The 20,459-nt window shown below is 40.4% G+C and overlaps 2 protein-coding genes and 1 non-coding gene across 6 annotated transcripts; 2 read left to right on the top strand and 1 right to left on the bottom strand.

Moving 5' to 3' along the window:
- Positions 1-84: 84 nt before the first annotated feature.
- Positions 85-13,877, bottom strand: tegt (testis enhanced gene transcript (BAX inhibitor 1)). 3 transcript variants are annotated; one of them, XM_063215900.1, is made up of 10 exons: positions 13,762-13,877; positions 12,007-12,110; positions 9,989-10,097; positions 9,177-9,297; positions 7,690-7,738; positions 5,380-5,477; positions 5,030-5,109; positions 2,756-2,856; positions 2,483-2,558; positions 85-1,978 (listed from the first exon to the last, which is right to left on the bottom strand). In XM_063215900.1, the coding sequence occupies exons 2-10, from the start codon at positions 12,060-12,062 to the stop codon at positions 1,952-1,954; spliced, it is 717 nt and encodes a 238-aa protein (XP_063071970.1). In that variant the 5' UTR covers positions 12,063-12,110; positions 13,762-13,877; the 3' UTR covers positions 85-1,951. The 3 variants fall into 3 exon arrangements, with proteins under 3 accessions (XP_063071970.1, XP_063071971.1, XP_063071972.1); XM_063215901.1 differs by having other exon boundaries at positions 13,810-13,828; XM_063215902.1 differs by lacking the exons at positions 85-1,978; positions 2,483-2,558; positions 2,756-2,856 and adding an exon at positions 2,887-3,120.
- si:dkey-197j19.6 (actin nucleation-promoting factor WASL) lies at positions 12,351-20,433 on the top strand. 2 transcript variants are annotated; one of them, XM_063215898.1, is made up of 6 exons: positions 12,351-13,732; positions 16,212-16,358; positions 16,510-16,596; positions 16,974-17,061; positions 17,668-17,782; positions 19,835-20,433. In XM_063215898.1, exons 1-6 carry the CDS (start codon positions 13,676-13,678, stop codon positions 20,265-20,267), a joined length of 927 nt encoding a protein of 308 aa, XP_063071968.1. In that variant the 5' UTR covers positions 12,351-13,675; the 3' UTR covers positions 20,268-20,433. The 2 variants fall into 2 exon arrangements, with proteins under 2 accessions (XP_063071968.1, XP_063071969.1); XM_063215899.1 differs by lacking the exon at positions 12,351-13,732 and adding an exon at positions 14,392-14,446.
- LOC134463530 (small nucleolar RNA U13) lies at positions 14,680-14,775 on the top strand. Its single transcript, XR_010037767.1, has one exon. It is a non-coding gene; the product is annotated as a small nucleolar RNA U13 (small nucleolar RNA).
- Positions 20,434-20,459: the final 26 nt, after the last annotated feature.

Raw genomic sequence — 20,459 nt, 5'->3', positions numbered from 1 at the left:
TTGATACTCTGCATTTGCCTATGTTTCTACATGTCACTTATCGTGCTTTTGGAAATCGAAGAAAGACACATGTTCAAAGACGTCTTCATGTAATCAAAGTTTACTTTAACAAATTTTTAAATCTTACATTAATTTAGCTGAGTTACAACAGCAATCCCTGGAAAAGCAAATAAAGATTATCTTCACAGTATAAGATAGGCATTGTTGTCTAAAGGTTGATTCTACAGTAAATTAGTACTTTGCAGATGGATCAGTAAACTTGTTTTGTACTTGGCACTTTCTATGAAAATAAATGATTTTTTTTCTTTTAAATGACACAATCATTGATTTTGCACTGGTTTGTGAAAACTGGGCTGGTATCAAAAATGTCTTGTAGGTCTGTTTTACAACCAGAAAGATGGAAATGGCTAGAAATATACGTTGTGGGCTGAGGGCTCATTCCGACACCTTGGTACCTCAGTGACAAGACGTGCAGTGAGGATTGGACAAGTCTCAAAACAATCTACTGCATCACTTGTTTTTAATTTACAGATCAAGAAGACGTATCCTTCACCTTTCCTAAAGGGAAAAATCATGAAAACAGCAAACTGTCCAAAAATGGTTCTAGTTTGGGGTGGATTTGATACCAGGGAACCTTTGCGATCTTATCCTTGGAGATTAAATGTGCATGACATTTTAGGCTGGAAAAATAAATCTGGGGGATGTTTTTTTTATATAAAGCGAGAACACAAACTCAATGCATCACTACAGAATTAATTAATGATCATTTCCTTGCCACGTGATCTAAATCAGTAGAAATTAATATCTAAATACATAGAAGCACAGCAAAATAAACATCTGAAAAAATATACATTACACTTTTCAAAAACAAAAGATTTCATTTCATATACATCACTTTCTCAACAGCATCGTGCACCAATGGAAATCTTCACAACCACAGACATAAAGTCAACCAAAAAACAAAAGAAAAAGAAAAAGATTAATGTTAAGCAAAGTGGAAGATCCAATGTTTTCGCAATCATAGGTATTCAACATCGTCTTCACATATCATTTGTATAAATTGAGGCTTTGTTTGGGACTGAGGGGAAGTAATGATTTTGTAAGGGGACAGATGAAGAGCACAAGAGAATTTTGACTTCTTCAAATAAAACTTTTTTTCCTTAATGAATGCGATAGATGCCGACAGGTGGCAAGTTTGGAAAGTTTACAAAATTTTAATTGGACAGGCAAATGCATGGATTGTGGACTGATCTTTAAACTTAAAACATGAATTGCTGAAAAACCTGTCTCATGAGTAAATTACGATGGTATAAATAGCACAGAGAAATATAGGGTTAATATCAGTGTTATTAGTTTTCTCTGAGACACACGCACTGGACTGATATGGTTGCATGGAGAAAGACATGCCAATATATGACAAGCTCTCAATGTTTACAGGTGTATTTTTCTCCACTACATACAGTTCTGTTAACTGATTAAGGTGTTGGTTTCAAAGCCATGTTATAGAAAAGAGGTTTACGTTCTTCATTTTAGGAATAAACATCCTGTTCACGAAAAGGGTCAAAGGATGTAAGAGCAAAATTGTTCCATTTTCTTTTCCCCTCTTAAGTCTCATAAAACAAAACTCCTCCAAGGGTGGGAAATAATATATAAGATTATGGAATATTCTCACTTTAGTTCACATAATTTACACCATCCCTTCAGAAACAACTTAAAATTGCTATAACACAGGGACCTTTACATGTCACATCTAAGTTACCAACCTTAGTCCAAAGCCGAAACTCAAATCCTATCAATGAAACCAAAAAATAAAAAAAAATAAAAATAAGACACTATAAGTAATTGAGAAGAATGAAACTGAATGAAGCAGTTAAGTAAGAACACCAGTAGACTCCTCTGGTGCGGTTAGCCCACAGGTGTGCATTTATTGGCCAGTAAACACCAGTCATGTTTACTTCTTCTCCTTCTTCTTGTTGTCCTAAAAAGGGGGACAAACAAATAGAATTGATTTTTCTTTTTTTAAATAAATGAGAGGAGAGTTGAAGACGTGTGAGAGGAACTGCTTGTATGAAAGCCACCATGCGACTTGTATGCTAGTCGCACACGAGGAGCAGGCCTCAACTCCTTCCAGGTGTAGTGGCTGTGGTATACTCGACCGTGTAAAGACACAGTAAATACAAATAATCCCATCCAAACACTATAACTTACTATTCAGTAACAAGTATCTGTAAATCAGTAAGTTAACCAGAAGATTGACCATTTTTTTCTGTACCGCATCAATAACAACTGCTGTTTCAGTAAGTGTATAGGTACTCTAGGTGTAATGTATGTATACTGTCTATGTCCAATTGTCTGTGTCCACACTAGAGTCTCGAGTCTATGTCTATATGGGAAAGTAAGAAGCGTAATTTCAATTCTTTGTATGACCAGTGCATGTAAAGAACTTGTCAATAAAACCGACTTGACTTGAAGTGAATCATACCTTCTCATTCATGGCCAGAAGGACCATCAGCTTCCTGAAGATGGTGACAAAGTCCAGGAACAGGTCCACACAGTGCCTGAGGAGGTGCACATAACACAAATTATACAATTAAAACAAAAAGGCATGCAAGAAGTTAAGACATCCTGTAGTATACATAATAAGGAATAACTTCCTATGTTCTTTCTGGGGTTGTAACCATTTAAAAGCCTATAAAATGAAACGACAAATAAAATGAATATATATAGAAAGACCAGTGGAAGTGTTTTGACGCACCAGACGTAATCCTTGTCTCCCATCTCAGCTTTCTCGATGATGAGCTGAGTGTCAAACAGCACGAATCCACACATGATGGCCAGACCGAGGTACATATGGGCCTACAGGGGACAGAGAGGGCAGAGCAACGTTACACACATGATGGCCAGACCGAGGTACATATGGGCCTACAGGGGACAGAGAGGCCAGAGCAACGTTACACACATGATGGCCAGACCGAGGTACATATGGGCCTACAGGGGACAGAGAGGCCAGAGCAACGTTACACACATGATGGCCAGACCGAGGTACATATGGGCCTACAGGGGACAGAGAGGCCAGAGCAACGTTACACACATGATGGCCAGACCGAGGTACATATGGGCCTACAGGGGACAGAGAGGGCAGAGCAACGTTACACAACCCATAGAGAACACAAAGAAGATCAAACACAAATAAGCTGAAACACAGAGGGAAAAAAGCAATGTGAAAGCATGAGACAACATACACAACCCATGTACGTACACGCAACTGAGCAATTCATTCATCTATACATTTAGAGCGGTCACATCATTGGTTTTGTGTGGGTTTTCTCCAGAAATTCACATTATAGTTTTACGAGGGGATTTGTAAGTTTGAACTGTTCATGAATTCTTTTGGGGCGAATCTATATTGGGACGAAAGGCCCACGAGTTGATAACTTGGTACATATGATGCTGCACACGTGACCTGAAGAAGGCCGGCAGGCCGAAACGTTGTCACATTAAAAAACTGTTTATTTAACTTGTGAGTGTGCGGCACCTCTCTCCTTCTACATATGATGCTGCACACATCTGTGCTTCAAACCAAAGGAAATGACACCTCTTGGCATTTACCTGTTATGCAAAAGATAGATCAAGATAAGGGGGTGTGTGGTAAGGGACCTGGAAAGTCCCCTGTGTAACTGTGAATTCCACTGTGATAGCCATCAGTGACACAACCCTGTATTAGCCACCGGATGTCCTCTTTCAAGAATTTTATTTTTAATTATTATTTATTTTAGAACTTATAACACAAGCTCTCTTACTTTATTTTTGATTTACCTCATTCAAGAAATACCACCAAGTGTTGGCTACCAGCTGCCTCATTGCAGAAAATATTATTACAACTTTTTATTACCAGTATTTATTAAAAATATTTAACACCATTTTTAATTCATTCACAAAATAAAGTAGGACATACCATGGCTGTACATTTGTATATATATACAGCTCTGGCAAAAATTGAGAGACCACTTAAAAAGTTTTCTATGGATAGGTATGTGTTTGAGTAAAACAAACATTGCTATTTCATTCTATAAACTACAGCCAACATTTCCTCCGAATTTCGAAAGAAAATATTGTCATTTAGATCATCTATTTGCAGAAAATCTCAAATGGTCAAAATAACACACAAGATGCAATGTTTCCAAATCTCAAAAAAGGCAAAGAAAACAAGATGATATTAACTTAAAAACAACATAATAGTAATGTATTGACTTAGGAAGAGTTCAGAAATCAATATTTGGTGGAATAAGCCCGATTTGTAGTCACAGCTTTCATGCGTTTTGGTATGCGTCCATTAGTCCTTCACATTGTTCTTGGATGACTTTATTCCAGGCCTGGTGTAAGAATTCAAGTTGCTGAGCTTAGGTTGATGGCTTGTGACCATCCAGCTTCCTCTTCATCACATTATAGAGGGTGCGGGCCTGGAGTTTGGGCTGACCATGTCAGGGTATTGATCTGGTGGTCCTCCATCCACAGCTTGATTGGCAAGCTGAGAGGCTGGAGTATTGTCCTACTTCACAAAAACTATCCTCAGCATTCAGGGGCATTGTCAGAATAGAAGGAATCATGTTTTGGCACAAGGTAACTTTGTATGTGGAATCAGAGACGCGCCGTTTGCAAAGATGAAAATGACAGCCTTGCTGCAACACCCTCAGATCATCACCAATCCTTGGCCAAATTTCACATGTAATCCAACACCTGGTCATCTAATGGCTAGCTAGAGACCTGGAGAGGGTCGAACCCCAGTATCTTGCACCTGCTGTGAAATTTGGCCAAGGATTGGTGATCTGAGGGTGTTTCAACATCCCTAATAATGACTGCATATGACTTGACACACCACACTGGTGGTTTTCCATGGGTTTTGCCATTTCAATTTGTGACCGTGTTCAAACTTACAACTTCAATAAATAAATGGAAACAAAGCTTTGCGTCAATGGGGACCGAACTTTTGATGCAAGATGTGAGACATGTGCATGCATTACGCCCTTACCTTGAAGATCATGACAGAGCCAATGAAAATGTTGACCAAGGACACGAGCATGAGGATGGAGAGGCCGGACATCAGAGTCCCTGAGAAAAACACAAGCAAATGCAACAAGCTGTTTAATGTCCTCCTATGCCTGCCAATTTCAGACAGCAGATGGAAATCGTGCTATAACCTGGCATATTTTTACATATATCGGGAGTCAAGAATAAGAAAAAAATCCCTGACGAAGGCACTCCCAATTAAAATGTCTTTATTATTTAGAACTTATTTGGCCTGATCCACATGATCCTAATCTGTTAAGGAGATGGGTGATGGGTGATGGGTGAGGTGTGATGTGTGCGTTCTTCTATTACCTCCCAGGAACAGGTAGCTCCTGCGCTGGGCATACAGAGCACTCATGGTGAAGCACAGGAAGATGATGGAGGTGCCCAGGAACGCTGTTACAATGATGCTACAGGAGAGACAGAGAGAGACAGAGAGAGACAGAGAGATCAATAAGTAACCACTTAACGCCCTGAAAACAGAGGTGATCAACGGGCTGCAAGAGCATTCATCCACACACTTAAAAAGCAGTGTTGAACAGTTCTTTGTGTGTGTGTGTGTTTGTGTCTTCTGTGTACTTTTCATTTTAAATCTGAATAATGTAAAATTATGAGTGCCAAACTTAAATACCTTTTAAACTTAAACAGTTTTTAAAAAGTACAGCACATTACATAACACACATAACAACCTCTTTTACTTTGGGATTGGCTTGACATGCCAGCATGTGTCAATATGTTAGGCGGAGTACGCCCTCTGCTGCCTCCCTTGAGAATTACCCACTTGTGAACTCCCCAAACAAACGATAAGCCTGCGGGGACTTTGACCTGGTTTCATACAGGAAGAGGTGGCCGTCAGTACTGCTTCATGGTTCCCACCAGGGCCGCTGACAGCTTTGGCTGGGCCCAGGACAAAGTCATCTGAAAGGGGCCCCCCTCAATACATACAATGTAATGAGAAGCCATTACTGGGCCCCCTCTGTTCCTGTGCCCGGGACAACTGTCCCATTTGTCCTGGTTCCCACCAATATATTGCGCCATGGGGCCAGTCTGAAATCAACCTACAGTTAACCTACAGTGCAGTTGTGCTTCACTTCCTTCATGTTGACAAAAAGCAGCTACAATCTTAACCTACGTTTGCCTAGTATTATAGCACCTGTCAAATGCACCCAGTTTTGGTAAATGTGATGCAACTCCCTGGACCTCTGAGGTCTGATTAGCAGCACATACCGTTGGATTTGGTAATTATTTATTAGGCCAGTAGGGGAAAAAAAGTAATATTCCTAAATCAGTCAACACCGGACAGGTCAGAGAAGGGAAAAAAAGATTGTGTGTCACCGTCTTTACATACAGTTATGCAACTTTCTGGTTTCAGCTGTATAGCCGGAAATTGAAGATGATAAGACCTCTTAAGGGTTTAACTGTAAGGGGGTGGTATCCGTTTAGCTACAGAATATTTGGCAACGCAATCAATTCTGGTTATTGGTGTGTTGAATCATACTAGTGAAAGGTTCCCTTCACATATTATTCAGAAAAGAGATGTATGTGAAGGTGCATGAGGGAGCATTACCAGGAAATACAGTACTTATGTACAGTATATCACGAAAGTGAGTACACCCCTCACACTTTTTGCAGATTTGTGAGTATATCTTTTCATAGGAAAGCATTACAGAAATTTCACTTTGACACAATGATTAGTGACCTTTTAACAACATATTTAACCGCTTAAATGTCTTGTTCACTCAGAAAAAAACTAAATACAGCCATTAATGTTTGAACATGTACTCACAAAAGTGAATACACCCCAGATTAAAATCCGGTGCAGAAGGGGCTGTGTTGGCTCGAATCGTCTCGAAATGAAAAGGCATTAAAAGGGAGGAGATCAGTGTGCTTTTCAACCTTTCTTTGCATTGAACTTTTACATGTTGAGTGTGCACATGGCTTAATTAGATTGATGTGAGATTTGAATGCAATCCTATAGAGAATATCATGATCTGCTTCCGTAATCACAGTGCATGTTGACATGCATGTTTCTTTTAGGTATATTTCAGATTGACAATGTTGACAGCATTCATGCATCCCCAAACCATGTCAGTCCCAATACCATGCTTGGCTATTGAGAGGATAAACTTTTTTGTAAAACTCTCTTGTTTACCACCGCACATGCTTGACACCATCTAAAGTAAATTTGTTTATCTTGGTCTCTTCAGATCACACGACATGGTTCCAGTGATCCATATCCTTGGTCTGTTCATCTCTCTTGAGACCAAGATAAACAAATTTGCTTTAGATGGTGTCAAGCATGTGTGGTGGTAAACAAGTGAGTTTTACCAGATTTTAATCTGGGGTGTACTCACTTTTGTGAGTACATGTTCAAACATTAATGGCTGTATTTAGTTTATTTCTGAGTGAACAAGAAATTTAAGCGGTTAAATATGTTGTTAAAAGGTCACCATCATTGTGTCAAAGTGAAATTTCTGTAATGCTTTCCTATGAAAAGATATACTCACAAATCTGCAAAAACTGTGAGGGGTGTACTCACTTTCGTGATATACTGTACTCATTCAAAGAATCATATGAATGTCTTGCCGGAACCAGGCCCATGGAGTTACCCTGCACACATACCTTGGGTTAATGGCGATGACGAAATCCAAGCTCGGACCAAGACCAACTCCTATTAAATAGAAAGAAGAAGACAATATTTGCGATATAGGTTAAGTTGAGGCAAAACAGCAGATGAAAAGCACCATGATAACAAGGCTAAGTAAGTTATTTCAACACATTGCTTTTATTTCAGTAAATCTGAAAGTCAACAGGTTATGCACAGGGACAACGGATAACCGGGTGTATGATCAGGTAAAAATGAAGAACTCCACAATTACAGTTCTACTTCGTTTCTACTGGACGCCAGTTGGTGCTTCCAGCACTGAACGATCATCACATGCTCATGCAGGTCGAGTATTAATACCAAAAGGGTCACCTCGGTGACCCCGCCTGCCCAGGAATTTAAGCATGTTCACTGTGGAAGTGATCGTTTGGCAATCTTCTTGTCGTATTCCGAGTGACAGCCATAGCCTGCCCTGGCGGTCATCCGAAACTCATAGAACCGTGGTTACAACCCTCATTTTTATACATGCATAATAGGGCTGTAACGATACACTCAACTCACGATTCAGTTTGTATCACGATTCATGACCTACGGTTCGATACACCCCAAGATTTCACATTTGCCAACATTATAAACTTTATGAATAAAAACTATGATAGTTTATAGGTAGAATAGGTTACAAGAGGTTACTAATAATTTTAAAACGTTTCTATATAATAATGATGATACTTGGAAGCACCATCACTTCATATCATGTGGTTGTTTTCTGTGTTGATGGGTATCAAAACATTAAAAGGGCGCATCACGATACTGCCTTCTTGTATCGCGATACAGTATCGTGACTCTGTGTATCACGATTTCTCGGTTCGATACAATATCGTTACAGCCCTAATGCATAATACTAATAATATTTTTATACATACATTTTAACCATGAATTTGGCTTCAGTAGTTAACAAGGCCAGATATAGTGGAATATATGAGAAGGCTCACTTACTTACACGTGTCAAAGAAGTGAGTACACCCCTCACATTTTTGCGGATTTGTAAGTATATTTTAAACATTACAGAAATTTCCCTTCGACACAATGATTAGAGACCTGTTAACAACATACACTATATATAACCGCTTGCATTTCTTGTTCACTTACAAAAAATCCATACCAACCATAGTTTTTAACAGGAAATTTGTATTTACGAGGTTGATAGAAATTGGAACACAACATATTTTAACATTTAGACCAAATGACTCCATTCAGGTTACCCAGTCTTCACTTGCCCGCACCCCATGGTCACCATCTGGTGGAACTGCACGTTTTTGAGGGAACAATAGGAACCAATGGGATTGAGCCTTCTCATACAGTATATTCCACTTTCTCTGACATGGCTACCATTTACCAATGCTTGGCCAGCAAATGGTGATTGAATTTATTGAGAAGTTCTTCCAAGTTAGCCAGTCATGTCAAGAAAGAAGTAGTTGTGGAGAGAGATGAGGTCGTGTTTTACCTGTGAAGAAAGCAAAGCCAGCCAAGATGGCCAGTCTCTTCTGCTCAGTCTGTGGAGCGTGGGGAGTCATGGCCAGCCAGCCAATCATGCCAAGCGATCCCAGCATGGACAGGATGCCGGCCTATGGGAAGCCAGAATGTTCAATTGTCTATGTGCAAAATATGGGGTGAGAGAGGCAGTAACAGGAACTAAAACTCCTAGCAGTGTGTAATTGTACATTGTTTTGTTTTTTTCAAAGACAACAAAAGCCCCCAATGTTGAAAATTATTTTGTGACACTGTTTGCGGAGCACATTTGTGGAACAGTATACCCCTCTAATACTATAGGTGTTCAGTTTTGCTTACTAAGATTACAATCATACAAAACAGGAAAATGATATGCAGCTTTGTTCAGGCCCCAGGGCCAGGACTTAGCAGCTAAGACCAGAAATAGTACAGAGCTTATTTACATCACAGCTCTACAATAGTGTGGTATGCACTGCTCCTGGTAATACATTACTCATTCTATAATCGAGGCCAACTGTAGGCCTACAAACAACATTAACTACAAAGTTGCATCAGACCACCAGTCTCACAGTACTGTTCAAAAATGGCAACTGACAGGCTACTGAGCGGTTGCTTTAAAAAAAAAGGTAATTTATGGTGTTCTGCCTCTAGCAAAGGACAGTCTGTCCACATTCCTTTGGTTTTTACATCAGCTAAAAAAAACTAAAAAAGTCTGTGAGAGTAATGTATACCAGATCTGGCTGGTGTGGAGGTATAAGTGTTACATTGCAGAGATTTAAATAATCTAATAGAGCCTCAATACTGTACCTGGAAGACCCTGGTGACGACATGCACATAGGATCCAGCTGCTGCCACGAACATGCACACAGCCAGGCATGAGTAGACCTTCTTCAGGTGCTGCTGTGTGGAGCGAGAACTGGAACAGAGCAATACGGGCAAACATTTGTTCGATTTCATTTCTCCTTACAACCAGAGGTGGTGCTTACTCTAACTTAATAAATGGTTAAAATCTTAAGCTGCAGTGTGCTTCTTCTCTCTTCAATTCATTTAGTTCATATTTGAACAGGTTCAAAAGAAGAACAAAGAGTGTTTTGAATATCTTTCATTCTTTATTTATGCATTCTTTATTTATAATTACGTAAACCCAAGAGCACCTTTGCACTTCTTGAAGAACTCCAAAGCCCTCTGGCCAACAACCTTTTATTTGAAATATTTGCTTGTTACATAAAAATCGATCGATGAAAAGCGTGAATGAGTGCTTATTATTAAAGTGATACGAATTCAAAAGGAAAGGAGAGCCCTCCTAGTCACTAGAGTAGTGTTTGTCAACCGGGGCTCTACAGCTCAACGTTGGGGAGCCCTGGGGGGGTGTTGAGAGGGGACGGTCTTAGTTGCCATTTGGGGGCGCATTACTCCATTTTTATTATTTAATAGGGGGCGTTGGCAAGCTTATGATGCGGTCAAGAGGGCGTTGCGAGGCCTATGATGTGGTCAAGAGGGCGTTCAAAAAAGGTTGAGAGCCACCTCTATAGTCATGCCCATTCTTCTTGAATTCATATCACTATTTCAAATGTATTGTTGGTCACAGACCTGTGACATGCAGTTCACTTGGAATAGTGACTATAGTGACTAGGATTGTTACATAAGAAACAATCACTTAGAAACAGAAAGTGAAAGCAAACCAAGCAGAGAGGAACAAACTTACAAAAATGGATGTGGAACAAAATGGAAGGGAACTGTACTTGTTCCTAACTTCATTCTGATCTTGTCAAACCTGATTGCTGCTCAGAGCCCACAGACCTGTATGTCCACTATCAGCATCATAAATGACCAAGCTATGCAAATCAGCACTGAACAGACGGCTGCTATTGAGACTGTAGTAGCTAGTATAAGCAACACAGAACCAGCAAAGTTTCTCTGTGGAGACAAGCAGAGGATTGCTTGCAATGTTGATCCTGCCATTCTAAATATTTACAGACTCGGACAAAAAATATTCTTATCTAATCTGTCTTTGTTATCCTCGTGAACAGTAAGTTCCAAAGCACCAAGTTACAGCTTTCATTTTTGCGGGGTGGGGTCACCCGCACAGATTTTACCAAATGATACACAAGGAAGGACATACCCCTTAGGGACTTTCAGCCTCTTGAAAGTATGCCCTGGGAATCTGATCTACAAGAGCATGTGAGGTGATCACATGTTAAAGCCAGAGTCATAGCCCTCCACTGGTGAATGGATGATGCAGGCCAGCGTACTACTGACTGAAGTCAAGGCTATCCACCTAAAGACCCATTCATACTCTGCGTTTGGTTGATTATGTGCATATATCTGTTCATATGTTCAAACTGGCGAATAAACAGAGAAAAATCTGAAGAGTGCTGTTGTTCGCTTCCTTCATTCATATGCTCAAACTGTCAACACTTTAATCCCTCCAAGGGACTTTGGTGTGTGGCATGTTTTTCCCAATAGTCTTCAACCTATTACGTATTTTGTGTCTAAATACATAGGAAATCAATGTTTGGAACATGTGAAATACTCCACAACTATCCATAACCATCGCAAGTATATCTTTTGAATGGGCCTTTAGCTCTACTGTCCTCTCTCTGGAAGTGTAAACACAAGTCATCGTTGCTGACACAAGACTTGAGCCTATCAGGTTGTGATGCCTGAAAATACCAAAGTTAGCTATGCAAAGAACAAGTTTCAGTGCATGATATAGTTATATTCCCTGCCTTTCCATACATGTAAGGTCTGAATAGATGACATTTGTTTTGCCATTTTGCAACATGTAAGAACCTGAGAATGGTTGAAGTCAATTTCATACTCACATTTGAGAAAATTTAAAAAGAGCATCAAAGTCGATGTTGCGGTCAAACACGTTCATTTTGGCTTCCCTTCAGCTGCAAATGTAGCCCAGTTAAGATGAGGACAGCTGAATGAAGGAAAAAGACAAGAATAAGATATTAGAATAAAATTACATTACATACCAACACAAACAAAGGGCTGCAATTCTACTTTCTCCAAACACACTTTCATTAGATACACAACAGCAAACAACCGGTGGAGTTTGTAAGATAATAACTTGTAACTTGTCAGACGACCCAGTTCCAAACTTTTTGTTCCACTTATCACATCACCAGGCATAATTCTACTTGAGAAAATCGCAAACCTGAAGCTGGACAGGCACACAGGCAGTAGATAACGTACAATTGCACAAAGGCACTCGCAAATTCCTTCAGATTATGTAATTTCTGACATGCATTCTCTGAAGGGCTGATCTAATCCAGAGTTAGAATTACAGTGCTTGAATAGCTGGTTTCTGACACAACTGGTTACCCATATGTCAGAAGCAAAAGTGATTGTTTTTTTGACCAATGGATTTTTGTAACCGCTTCAACCATTGCCGTGTAAAACTAGGCTTAGTTATACTGTCAATGGCTTCAACCAATAGCATTTCACAACGACTAGCGACCCGACTTGGCAAATGATTTAACTTCTGCGTGTAACAGTCTGTAGTCTGAAAGTCCAGAATGGAGTAACTCTGCCAGGCACTAGCTGAGCAAACAGCTGAATTTAAATAACAGACTAAGTTGGGGAGTTAATATGTATTGGAAAACACGCAAGTCCAATTAATATTTCACGTGCTGCAATGAGATAAGATATAGTGGGCGTTATCATCTGTCTTTGGATAACATCAAGGGTTATGACTGAGCTATAATCTTACTTATCTATGCCAAGATAATAATTAGCATTACATGTTTTCGTTATCTCTCAAGTATATTGAATGGCGACTGTATGATATTGCTTTACGGATTAGGCAGTTCTAGTTGTAAACCAGATGGAACTTCACATGTTCAGATCATGTACTCTCAATGGTTCAGATGCTATTTTACTTTAGGAGTAACCTTAGAGTAGAGCTACTACAGGTACTTGTTAGTTACAGGCCAACATTACAAGAAGTTCGAGGGGCGGTGGTGGTTCTGGCAATGGCTAGGCTATTATTGGCAAAGGCAGTCCTCATGCTAAAAATAATAGCACTCACATGCTAACATAACTACACAGTAGCCGTTCTATATGTGATATTGCAATGCCAATTCAAAATAATCTCAGAATAGCATGGGTTAGTTGAAACAGATCATTAATTCTAGATCCGTCAGTATTTTAAGGGGTTGAAAACCTTCACCTGCCTCACCTAAATCGAAACAAACACTGATAGTTATTAGCTAGCGACGGCTGTGCATTGAAATTGATTGCTAATACCAATGCGTTAACCAATGCACTGTCCAGTATGTGACAAATTCCGGACACGTGTGTAGAGTAAAACATGTAGACGATCTTCAAAATGTCTATACTTCAGCCTTGTGTAACAGAATGAGAAAATTAGTGTCTCGACTCCGTTGTTTTCAAGTCACGTAGCTAAGGAGTAGCAGTGATCTCTGGTAGCAGCACGTACTCACAAGCTAACCTAGAAAATGGATTCGTGGTCCGTCCTACGCTATGCAATGGCTCAAGTGGGGAAAACCACGACAACGTTTAACACAACAGTTGATCAACGTAAGCGTGTGGGAAGATTTGTGTTTTACCTTGCGATGAGCGTAAATATCACACCGTCAAGGCCTTGGCGAACTCACTTTCGACTGTTGCTCTTGCCTGTGTTCTTTTCCGTCTTTTTGACACGTATGTTTAGAATGTACGTGCTGACATCATACCGTAACCGCTCGTGCACAGGAGTTTCTTGCGTCAGTAACCTACTGGAGCGTTCTCGAAAAATGTGCCGTATGATGCAAGTTGCATCATGTATTTTGATCATTTCGTAATCTCAAGGGACAAAGTCAACAACTTAAAGATTTTCCCCACGGTGCACTATGCATGATATTACCACCCATCGTAATTACATTTTTACTGGACGCTTAGCCTTGCATGATTAACCTCTGATTTTAACATGTTTCATTAAAGCTATAGTTCTATAGGTGCAGAAGCCACACCTAAAAGAAGTCCCTTATGGGAGCTAATCGACGATTTAATAGCCGGCATTTCCTGATTTGACCTCTGGCTCCAGAAAAACAAGACAAAACACACCAACACATATTACTATCAGTGAGTTGTACGTTTCTAGGCTATGTGTGCTAGTTTGACATATACTATTATGTCAAACTAGCACACATTATTATACAGATAAATATATATTGCATTGCAGACTGTTGTAACTTCGGCAACAGAGATGTTAGGAGTTGGTCGACTACATGCCCCATGGTTCCTGCGGAGACAGTAGGCTATTATTACCCAGCATGCAGCTGATATACTTTTCTATCCTAAAGAGAATAGTTCTTGTTTTGCAGTAATTAGGTGAACAAAAACGTTATACAATGTGGTTTATGTAACTTGCTACTATATTTTGCCTGCATCTAATTGAAAGTGCACTATCAATACATCACGTAACCACCGTAATGCAGAAAACTATGTGTCGTTATATACACGTTCCTGCCCCGTTTCATCTTCCGATCCTTCTAGGTCATACACGTGATGATTGGTTTATTCACGGATGTCCGTGAAGAGTGCAGCCTTCTTGTTACGCTTGGCACTTAAACCATCTGACAAGGTTGTGGAATGAAAATACAAAGTAGAATACATACCAATTACATCGTGGCAGAACATTATGAATATGTATAGGTACTAATCACCTAACCTTAGTAGCATAATTGAAGCTATTTAAAATTCTTTTCATAACATCTAGAATCAAAGCAACTTGAATTGACTTCTGTGTAGGCCTAATATTTCCGTAGGTCTTTTTGGCAATGGTATATTGATCTGTAACCATCATGCCATTTCACCAGAGGCTGACCGCAGAATCTATGTAGTTTAGTGCTTATTGCCTCATCTAGCATTTGCACATTTTCTCAACACACTCATACTCTTTCGCTGAACAGTTAAAAGGCATTAACTGGTGTAAGAAAAAGAGGTATGAAAAAAGAATGTACAGAAAAGGGGTTTGTTATCTATGTATGCACATTTGCATGGGGATGGATGAGCTGGTTTGAGCAGGGTTGATTTTGGTTGGTATTAGGAAGTGAAAAGGTGGCACTGGCAGGCGGACAGAGGGTAGAAAGTAAAGCACCAACTGACATGTCACAGTTAGGATCCAGGGTCTTCAGCACGCATTTGTCGACTAGAGAAAATGGCACCCTCGTGAGCTTAATTGGAGTACACTGTAGTGTGAGTTTGACCACTTCTCTCTTTTGCTTGCCTTGATTCTTGGTCCATCTGTCATTGCCATGGTCTTCATGTTTTTAAATCAATTTCTTTATCTTCCATGTTAGTTATTATAACAGTATACAGCTCATTAGTTTCACACTGTGACTGAGACTTTACTTTGTGAAGGCTGAAAGTTCAATGGGAATTGAATTCACACTTGCACAAAAGCATGTTGCTTGTTATTTATTAATGTACACTAAAGTAGCCTATATATAAGTTACAGAATTGAATCATTTGAAATACACATATTTTGAACTCGGTTAATATTTTAGTTTGCAAAGCTGTTTAATTACTCTTAACCTTAAAGTATCATACGAATAATGTTGGTACCTGATGTCATATGGTGTGTCCTTTGCTGTATCTATTTTTCTATTATTTGCATACTGACTTTGACTTCCTGCTTGACTGGCTGATATAATTTTACTGACAAATAGTGTGACATAAACAAGAAAATGCTGTGTGTACTCAACACTATGACCAATCAGATGACGGATTTTCATTAGCTGTAGCCATTCTGATGTCTCCAACACCACCCATTTGCGTCGTCCACATCGTCATCCTGCCAAGATGCTCCCAAAGTCTCAAACAGATGAAAAATAATAAACCTCACATTGTGATCGGTGGGTCTGTTATGATGATCTTCTACAGGGCTGGGCAAGACCAACTCGCCAGGCGAAAATATTTTTGGTCTCTAGCCATGTTTGTGTAGTATACAAGGGTTATTGCATGGGCATTGGTGCATCTGCATTTGTGATGATTTGACCTCTTATGTGTGTTGCAGGCATTAGCATCTGCAGTAGTCCAGCTGCTTGTCGGCCCTGAAAAGAGAGGTGGAGGTTTAAGATGGGAGGCCCACAGCTGTGGAGTTGTATGCTTGGTGACGGATCAAAGTGTACACTCTGTATACATACGCCTTTACTGTGTCAAGGTCAGAGCTTATTCGCTGGTCATTTGTGTTTGTTGCATGTACAACCTGTTAAAGTGTGTTCCAATGTTGAAAATGGCTTTGCAGAGACCAAATATCTTGATGCAAAATGTCTCATTTAAAACTTCATATTTGTTATTCTGCTGTGTGACAGAGAGCTAAGTTGCTATGGGAACAGGAGCTCTACACCCACTTCAGGTACTCTGCCCCACGTCCATATTTCCACAGCTTCCTGGGCGATGTGAGTACCATCTCTAAATATCAAAATACGAAATTAAGCAAAACTGCAACCCACATTACTCACCAACTCAACAGTGTTCATTTGTCAGTTCTATCGAAATGGGCTGATTTGTCAGAACGTCATGTAAACACTTTTAAATTCGGAATTAAACGAAAGATCAAAGGAAAGGAAACTCGACGGAATTATTAATTCAGAGTTTAAACCGTCATGTAAACGTAGCAATTGTCAGGATACCATCCTTTATGTACCACTCCTAAGACCTGTATTGTAGCTGAACATATAGAGTTTTGGAGGGCACCTGTGTGTGTGCTGTGTGAATGTGGAGATACCAACTGTATATCCGTGTATCTAACTGACAGTCTGGTTTTTGGGGTCAGGACCGTGCTGTCGGGCTTAACTTTACTGATGAAGAGGAGGCTGAGAAGTTTCTGTCAGCTGTTCAAAAACACATCGACAGCTACAAAGGTCTGTTCAGTGACTCCCTAACACACCCCACACAGTCATTGACACACATACACGTGTAGGTAGAGATTGTATGACACATTTTTACTTACAAAACAACAAGGAATTATCTTAAAAAGGACATTTTGTCTGCCATCTACAAGGGGGTACAGTAGATTCTATTAGCCAGGCCGTGCCCTTCTAGTGATGCAACAGCTTCAGCGTTGCTACCAGTCAGGTCAAGAGTCAATGCAAGTACTTTCTGAGTTCCCGCAAATACGGGAACTCCTCCCACTTTGTTGGGAAGCAAACAATCATTAGCAAACCAAGGGAGGCCATTTGGGAAATGCTGTTTGGGAAATGTTAATTGTTATGCTCTTGGTCAGACCAAGTTTCGAAGAGATTTGAAAGTCAATGATAATCAGGCTAAGATTCTATAGCAGTTACATAGATGGTAGAATTTAATGTCCAGCCTGTAAAGTCATGCTTCCCTCATGTTGCCCTAATCATGTGCTGCATTTATCTTTTTGCCATACATTTGCTGGCATACAGCACATGTAATATGAATATTACTGAAATTGTGACAATATAATGATACAATATAAAGTATGTACTGTATATCTGCTGTAGGCCGACCTCAGACGCTGCAGCGGACGTACAGTGTGGACTCTACATCAGGCCGTCTGCTATGGGACAGGAGGGCACAATGGGAGAGAAGTGCACTCAACTCACCAACTGAACTAAAGTGAATTGATTGATTGATTGATTGATTGATTGATTGATTGATTTTATTTGAATACTTTTCATGTAAAACATGGAACAGTAACTTGAGTCATTCTAAGTTATGTGCATTCAAGTGTAAAGAAATCCCACACACCGTCCATTCCACCAACAAACTTTAATACAACGTTTCGGTCAACTTGAAGAAGGTCGGATGACCGAAACGCTGTATTAAAGTTTGTTGGTGGAATGGACAGTGTGCAGGATTTCTTTACACTTGAATGAGGGTGGGTTTCAGATGATTTTGTCCCAGGCATAGCCAAGGCTTTCAATGTCCCTGTCTGTAGGTGTAATAGTATACCCTATGTACACTATTACCAGTTTTCCACCTAAACCCGGCTGTGCTGTGCCGTGCTGTGTTGCGCTGTGTTGAGCTGAGCAGGGCTGTCAAATCAGAGTGGTTGGCTTTTCCATTCGAAAACGTGCAGCCCCCAAGAAGGTGGCACATAAGGCTGCACCTAAGGGACCATCTGACATTATGGAAAGCTAAAAAGTGTCTACACCAGCGAAAAACATTTGCAGAGCATTTTTTCAGTTTTCCTTGTTCTATTTTGCACTGTTTCCACATGCACTTCTGCAGATAAAGTGAGCCAATGATGAACACATGATATTGATGGTTGAAAGGTACCCTCACTGGCATGGGTTACTGTTGAGGATATCCAGCTCAGCAGCTTTTCTTAAGTAGCGGTTCTCAAACTTTGTTTTCCTGCGCACCCCCTTGTATATTTGAATGGTTCGCTTACAGCCTAACTGCCACAACCCACTGCACAACTTTGATTAATATTAAATATAATTATTGGGATTTCATTCGTTTGACCAGTATTGTGGACTTAACACAATCACATGGCATATTTTTGCCTACGAGGGTATACCTGTAGATAGCGAGCCACACTGTAAAATAAATCACTTCAAATTTACAGTGAAAATCGGCGGCTTTGGTTGTACAGTGACAATGTATTTGGCTTTATGGTCAAGAATGTTAAAATCTACAAAAACAACAGTGCTCTCACCCATCCTCCTCCATGACTATACTTGTTACTGTCCTGCCCCCTGATCTTCCTGACACCATCACTGAGGTACCCTGACTGTGGTACTGGTCCCCTCCTCATCCCACATCATCACTGAAGTACCCTGCCTGTGGTACTGTTCCCCCACCAGAGTATCATGTGAATGCAGTAATCAGGAATTCGGCAAGTGCAGGCAATAATTGAATCATGGCATATCAGCCCATAGTACTCAGGTGAGGGGAGTCGCTGATTAACAGACTGATTGGAATGGGGCAACTTGTTGCTGGCAAGAAAGTTATAAGTTAGAGTGTTTTATACTCACTATCATTACTTTCTTACATGGCGTAAAACTTAAGTTTAAAGAAAATAAAGAATAGTCTACAAAATTCAGGTGCAATATGCTATTCTTGTGCTTTCGTTGACAATGATGATTAACAATGTTGGGGAACATAGCAGGCTACATGTCACTCTCGGGCAGAAACTCCACTTTTATAAATGTATTATCTCCACAATTGTATTCATTTATAAATCACTATTTTCTAAATAAACATTTCAACATCAAAGTTGGTTAGCCTATTAAATAGGCTAACTTATCAAATATATGTCCATGGAGACTCACCAGTAGAGCTGATTTATATTTTAATAACAGATATAGTAATACAAAAGAAGTGGAAATAGGAATGTGGACAAAACGACAAGCCTATACTTTGTCGGAGAAAGCAACTCGCAACTGAAATCGTTATACTCTTTCTGCCTACATCTGTAGTTTGTTATGGTGCCTTTTTTAAAAGGGAGGTCACGCCTCTTGACCAATCAGTGGGCTGGTTGTCAACATACTGTTCAGCTCACTTCAGCCAGCCAGCTGGCTTTAGAGCTGAGTTGAGCTGAGTTGAGCTGAGTTGAGCGCAAGTCGAAATGCAAAATGTTGGCGGCTGAGTTGAGCTTTACCGGGAAAATATGTGCAGTGGAAATGACCCATATGTGTACCCTTATTTGTTTGTGTCTACTAGGTCAGGACCACCATCACCTGTGTCACCTGAGAGGAGATGGGCAGTCAACCCACCTCTAGATCGCTCCGCCGGGCAGTCGTCTGACAAACCGGACCCCACCCAGTCCAACCCATCTCCAGATCCTTCAGCCAAACAGGAGCCCACCCAGCCCAACCCCCCTACAGGCCCTCCACAGACCTTACCCAGACCCAAGAGAGTGGTTATTCCCCTGGCGCTAAAGAAAGGACCACTACCTCCAGTGCCAGTCCATGCAGGGGCAGGTGGTGGACGAGAACGAGCCCAGAGCTTGATCCCACAGATCGCCGTTCCCTCCTTACCCTTTGCTGTTCCACCTCCACCCTCCTTTCCAGCGCCCAAGAGGCCGGATCTCCTGCCAGACCTTGGCGGTCCCCCCAGAGCCCGCACTCTGAGCGGACGGGATTTCCCTTGGTGAAACAATGTGGTGGGCGCTACAATGTTGTGAATCAACTTGAACACTTCACCTGATATGACCTGATCAATTACGTAGAAATGTAAAAGTTGGTAAACATCACTAAAAATAAAATCCAAGTGTATATCATACCATATTTTTACTACAGTAGGCTCATGGTTCATAATCTACACCGTATCATACTGCATGCTACAA

The sequence above is a fragment of the Engraulis encrasicolus genome, chromosome 14 (genome assembly GCF_034702125.1).
Source record: "Engraulis encrasicolus isolate BLACKSEA-1 chromosome 14, IST_EnEncr_1.0, whole genome shotgun sequence".
NCBI lineage: Eukaryota > Metazoa > Chordata > Actinopteri > Clupeiformes > Engraulidae > Engraulis > Engraulis encrasicolus.
Note: the sequence above shows the minus strand (reverse complement) of the source record. Positions and strands in the feature narration are given on the sequence as shown.

What these genes read in the sequence shown, in the direction of transcription:
- tegt (XM_063215900.1), bottom strand. Translation starts at nt 12,062, where the DNA reads ATGAACGTGTTTGACCGCAACATCGACTTTGATGCTCTTTTTAAATTT. An exon ending in CTTTTTAAATTTTCTCAAAT is followed by an intron (nt 10,098 to 12,006) that starts GTGAGTATGAAA and finishes GCTCTGTTCCAG; the next exon opens with TTCTCGCTCCACACAGCAGC. An exon ending in GTCATCGCCATTAACCCAAG is followed by an intron (nt 5,478 to 7,689) that starts GTATGTGTGCAG and finishes TCTCTCCTGTAG; the next exon opens with CATCATTGTAACAGCGTTCC.
- si:dkey-197j19.6 (XM_063215898.1), top strand. Translation starts at nt 13,676, where the DNA reads ATGCAATGGCTCAAGTGGGGAAAACCACGACAACGTTTAACACAACAG. An exon ending in TAACACAACAGTTGATCAAC is followed by an intron (nt 13,733 to 16,211) that starts GTAAGCGTGTGG and finishes TGTGTGTTGCAG; the next exon opens with GCATTAGCATCTGCAGTAGT. An exon ending in AACTCACCAACTGAACTAAA is followed by an intron (nt 17,783 to 19,834) that starts GTGAATTGATTG and finishes TGTGTCTACTAG; the next exon opens with GTCAGGACCACCATCACCTG.